Source organism: Austrofundulus limnaeus, unplaced genomic scaffold (assembly GCF_001266775.1).
Source record: "Austrofundulus limnaeus strain Quisiro unplaced genomic scaffold, Austrofundulus_limnaeus-1.0 Scaffold314, whole genome shotgun sequence".
In the NCBI taxonomy this organism is placed as follows: domain Eukaryota; kingdom Metazoa; phylum Chordata; class Actinopteri; order Cyprinodontiformes; family Rivulidae; genus Austrofundulus; species Austrofundulus limnaeus.
Genome location: NW_013952716.1, coordinates 192181 through 197433, shown reverse-complemented (window position 1 = coordinate 197433; position 5253 = coordinate 192181). Strand labels below are relative to the sequence as shown.

At 36.7% G+C, this 5253-nt stretch overlaps 1 protein-coding gene across 1 annotated transcript in view; it reads right to left on the bottom strand.

Moving 5' to 3' along the window:
• Nucleotides 1-566: 566 nt before the first annotated feature.
• LOC106527194 (phosphatidylinositol-binding clathrin assembly protein) overlaps nt 567-5253 on the bottom strand; it is a 108035-nt gene continuing 103348 nt past the window's right edge. Inside the window, exons 12-13 of the mRNA XM_014021997.1 lie at nt 3356-3456; nt 567-874 (exon numbers count right to left, since the gene is read on the bottom strand). Coding sequence (XP_013877451.1) covers nt 654-874; nt 3356-3456 — 322 coding nt within the window. The 3' untranslated portion in view covers nt 567-653. The remainder of the gene's footprint in view (nt 875-3355; nt 3457-5253) is intronic.

Below are 5253 nucleotides of genomic sequence, written 5' to 3'. Positions count from 1 at the left end.
ATGATGATGCTAAATGCTAACAGTGGAGACTGAAACGATATAATTTAACAATAAATGCATTTTGTATTAGTTTGTATGCACCAGCATCATCAGTTACCCAGAATTCTTCGTGGCGTAAACAACACTGTAACGTCCATGTGATAATATATTTTTGATTTGTAAAAACTAAACAGTATTTTTACTGTTTATTTATTTATTTATTTATTTATTTATTTATTTATTTATTTATTTATTTATTTTTTGTTGAAGTCATTTATCAACTAGTTGGAGGTCACTTTTAAAAAAAACCCTGTCATAATTAAATAAATAGGTTTAAGCTTTTTGAATTGTGTAAGAACCCTGGAGAAAAAGAGTCATAAGAAACTTTGAAGGTTTTTGTTCCTGAATAACTGGTTTTGATCATAATGTACAGCCGGTTTGCAGCAAACATTCAGTCAATAACATAAATTATTAGTCTGAATTATGCTAATTAGAACAAATGGAGCAGAGTTTTAAGGAGCTTCTGAAATCCATCAGAGTTTGCAGTTCAGGGACATCCGGTGTGTACCTTCTGTTAGCAGAACGAGGACCTGCCGTTGTGAGAAAACTTTGCGATGAAGTTAGAAAAGCCCACCGAGCAGAAGAACCACAGGTTGGTGAAACTAATCAGAAGGTTAGTTAAAATGCCGAAACTCGTGCCGCCATTGAAGCCAAAAAAAAAAAAAAAAAGGGTTTTCAGTCCAACTCCGTCTGAACAGACAGAGACAGGCAGAGAGGGCTTTACCAGCTGCAGGTTGTGGGCCGTTGTTACTGGATGTATCTTTATTCCCAAACACAGCATCAAAATCTACAGTCATGGCCGGGGCGGCGCTCTGCAGCGGCTGGTTCTCCAGTCCTGAGGAATGCAGTTAAACATGACTGATTAACGTTCCTGCTTTGTTGCTGTATAAGCTGCAGCAGCTGGAGCAGATTTATCCCCACATCTCTTGACAAAAAGACACCCCTGTAGATGCAAACAGACTGATTTTATAGAAACAGAGTTGCTTCGCCACCATCTTCAGCTAAACTAATCCCATCAGATTAGGAACACGTACGTTACAGTCCTCGCTGTGCTKTCATTGTGGTGGTTTTGTAAAAAAAAAAAAGAAAAAAAGAAAAAAAGGGATTCTGTTCGGGAGGCTGGGGAACACAAGGAGAGCTAATCCTGTGCTCAAGGAAATCTATAGATATACCTTTCTTGTCCTTTTTTATTTTTGGTTTTTATCCCCGATGATTCAGAGCAGATCACAATTTTTAAAAACCACAATCAGGTGGGAAATAAAAAAAACATTATTCCTTTTTTTAAATGTCAGACTGTTTGTGATTGTCATTTAAAATCAACAATTAAGGCATGTAAAATATTTAGGGTTTTCATTGTACAATTTTTTTTACTTTTATTTTTAATGTAGATATTAAAACTAACTTATTTTGCAATAAAGTCGGTATCTCACTGAGCTGCAACTACTACTCAGTTTTAAGCCTTCTCGGTTTAATTTCTGTAAATTTTAGAGAAGTCAAGCCTTATTTTGACACTCCTTGATTATAATAGCTGTGTATTTGCTGCAGAGGTTGGAGCAGAGCAGAACCACATCTAGTGTAAATTAGAAGTAGGTCTAAAGTATCTAAAGTGGTACATGGAGAAATAGGCAGATACTGTGTAGTATTTTGATTCAAACTCTTGCAATAATTGCTTTTTATATAATGAATAAATGCCTCATCAGTGTATCATTTCAATGTCTGAACTGTCAGAAATACATTTTTGAAGCACTTTTTTGAGCAGCAGCAACAAAAAACAAAAGCCAAAAACACCTTAAACTTTGGATATTTTCCCTGTGAGCTCACAAAGCTTTTGTATCTTTCCAGCAGGTGAATCCTAATATCCTAATATTTAAAATTACATGGAAAAATACTCATTACAATGACCTAAAAATAGGATTGAGACCAAATATTAACGTATTGTTGTGATTAACAAGACGAATTAAGTCCTGTCTTCAGAACCGCTCATGATATCACAATGTAGCTTAAAAAGCAGGACTCAGAAAATGTGCCGAGGTCATTTTGACCACATTTGACTTGGTTTTATGTGATGGGTCACAAATATCAATTCATTCTTTAAAAGGTAAAATTGATAAAATATTGCAAAAAAAGTCATGCCACTGAGATAAACAGTTGTTGAGATGTTTACATGTGATGTAACAGAAAATTATGTCAAAGACGAACGTCTGATAACATTTCTAGAACAGCTAACAGAGACTAGAGATAAATCTGATGTTTCTTTAAATTATTTTGACTATCAAAGAGATGAAGAGTCAGAGTTCAAATCATACTGTTTCAATAAACAAAGATCAGAGTTTTCTTTCTTTAAAAGTTCCCCTTTGATGTCACATCCTGTTTCACTTTAGCGGAGTTCAAAATGGGTCAAATCGTGTGTTTTACACAAAGTTTTTTAAAAAAATAAAGATGTTTTCTTTGATTTTTTTGTACTTAAAAGACATGCATGTCACAGACACTTTAAGTAACGTAACTTATTTGTATAAAACCTTAATGTTTTTTGTACCAATCAGGCATTTTGTTTTGTAGCCAACAGCTCAGATTTGAGCCAAATTCCAATCACCAAATATCCATCTTCTGTCATTTATGTCCTCGCTTAGAGCTGGATCATAAATAACAAAAAGACATCATTCCCTCTACACGCTGCTTTACATTGATGGTCCAGCGTTGAGCATCATCTGTGTTTATTAGAAGAACRGTGGACTCTRATCGCAGATGTCAGAGTTACAGCTACYATCCACAGCTTACAAGTAGCTTCTGCCTCGAAATCTGGCCAAACTAAGTGGCTTCAGCATAATCCTGTGACATAAAGCCTATAATACTCCACACTACCCCATCTCCTAGACACATCTTTGTGTTGCACTTTGATTTAAAATAGCAAGCCGAAATGTCAGCCTTCTTTCTTCAGAATCCCGTGGGGCGAGTTCTGCAGCCCTGCTAATGTGTCAAAGTGGGGCCCGGCAACACATTCTACACTGACAAACATGAAACTGAAGTCAGGGAGGATGAACATCAGCTGACAGTTCCTCCGACAGTCTCAACCTGCAGTTACAGGACTTTATTTCAAGAKTCTGCAGAGAAAACCTCTCGTCTCAGTGCACGAGACTGCGTGGGTCGTGCAACACTGGTTTCTACAGGAGAGAGTGATGATGGGTGAATAGATGAACGACTGGCCCGGGGGAATATTTTAACAATAAATCCACTTTGTGAACACGTGTATGTGTTACAGGCAGCTATGTGACGAATCTCCCGCTGGCTGCTTCATGAATGTGTGCAGATAACGTACCTCCCCAGGCACTGTTGGCATTGGAGATTGAAGAATTGCTCTGCACAGCGGGGATGAAGGCCGGCTGGAGATCAAACAGGTCGCTGTTCAGGTTCGGCACGCTGACGAACCAAAAACAAAAGAAAAAAAAAACGGGGGGAGAAAGAACAAAAGGTTGAAAGTAATTATAAAAAAAGAACAACAAACAGCACCAAATGGAAAGGTATTTGAACAAGTAGGAAGGGAAAAAAAACTAAAAATAATTTTTTAATCAAATGAGCATAAATAGCTAAAGCCAACAGTAAAAAAGCTCATTTGTCACAGATAAACATTAATCCCCGCTCTCTGAAGGGCTCTAAAAACTTTCACAGAGCTATAAAACAGTTAGCAGCAGTAAATTTCAAAGCATGTCAGTGTCTGCATTTAGAGTCTAAATTCAGCTTTGATTAATAAAACTAAACCATTTTATTTGGGATTYATTAAATCTAGATTCACACAGAATTTATGAAGCTCTAGTAGAGATTCCACAGGAGAAAATAACCCAAAAATTACAAAAAGCAAAGAGTGTGATGTCAGACTTTTATTCTGTAAAACCTGTGCAGACTGATCAGGACTGATGGTGTTAAAGCTGTTCAAACCTTGTTGGACTGGAGTTCTGTTAAAGCTACAAGTTACTGTTGCAGACAAACCYGAGAACRWCGTCATTCTGGAGAAACAGAGTTTAATTCTGAACAAACTGAAGAGCTCATGGCTAGTCTGAGTAGGGTCTAGCTCAAGTCCTAAAAACAAAAACTCCAGTCTCAAAAACTCCTAACAGTTTAYATAAACACATTTTTCAGAGACCTTTCTTACCAGTTTCAAACTACCAATGMATGTCTATTTTGGCAGAAATAAAATATTATTGAAGGAACTGCAACACACTGCACAAGAAGAGGTTCCACTAGCTGATCTGACCATCAAGCATTAGGGCTGGTAAAAAAAATCCATTTAATTGAACTTGGATTGATTWCATTTAAATTTGGGACAATCGATTCATAGGGCAGGGCTATTCAACTAAATCACTCCAGGGGCCACAGTTACTGCAGGCCAACAACTCAGGGGCCGTACATCCAGCAATTAAAGATATTATGTAAATAAACAAAGTATTACAAAGATCTGTTACCTTTGAATCAGTTTACTTTGCTGCATTTAATCATGAATACAACATATAGAACCCAATGTAATAAAATAAGTGATATTAAAACAAAATCAAAAACAATTGACGCAAATATTATTTTGACATATTTAAATTGCCACATATTTTAACCAATTTTATTTTTACTTAACTTAATTTTATATTCTACTGCTTGTGGTTTTAACTGTCTTGGGTTTTATTCAAATGGTTTTTAACCAGCTTTTGGCTAAGATTCTGATGTTTCTGTATACCACACGTCTATGTTTAACTTAAAGAACTTATAGTATTTAAAGTAGAAAACCAAGTGTTTGAGCTTAAGAACCAATGAACTTAATGAACCAATTGGTGGGCTGGATTTTGGTCCCCAGTGGGTCTGATGTGGCCCATGGGCCTCCAGTTGAATAGCCCTGTCATAGGGAATGAGAATAATTTTTCTCCATGGTGTCTTGTGTGTGATGAAGCTGAGGCACGTTTCTGTGTTTTGTATCGCTCCTGGCTTGCCGGATGTTTACATCCGGTTGATGTTCAGTGCCAACGTTAGCTTTCGACAACAAGAATCAGTTTTGGTTTAAGATTAAACTGTCCAATTTACAAGATTGCCCTTAAAACCTGTTGTTTATGGTGAAGGGAGAAAAATAAGCAAATTGTTATTTTGCAACACAGTTGAACCATTTCCCTTATTTAAGAGCAGATCGAATTGAATCGAATCATGATTAAATTGGTCTAGACTGGGTCGGGCTTAGGC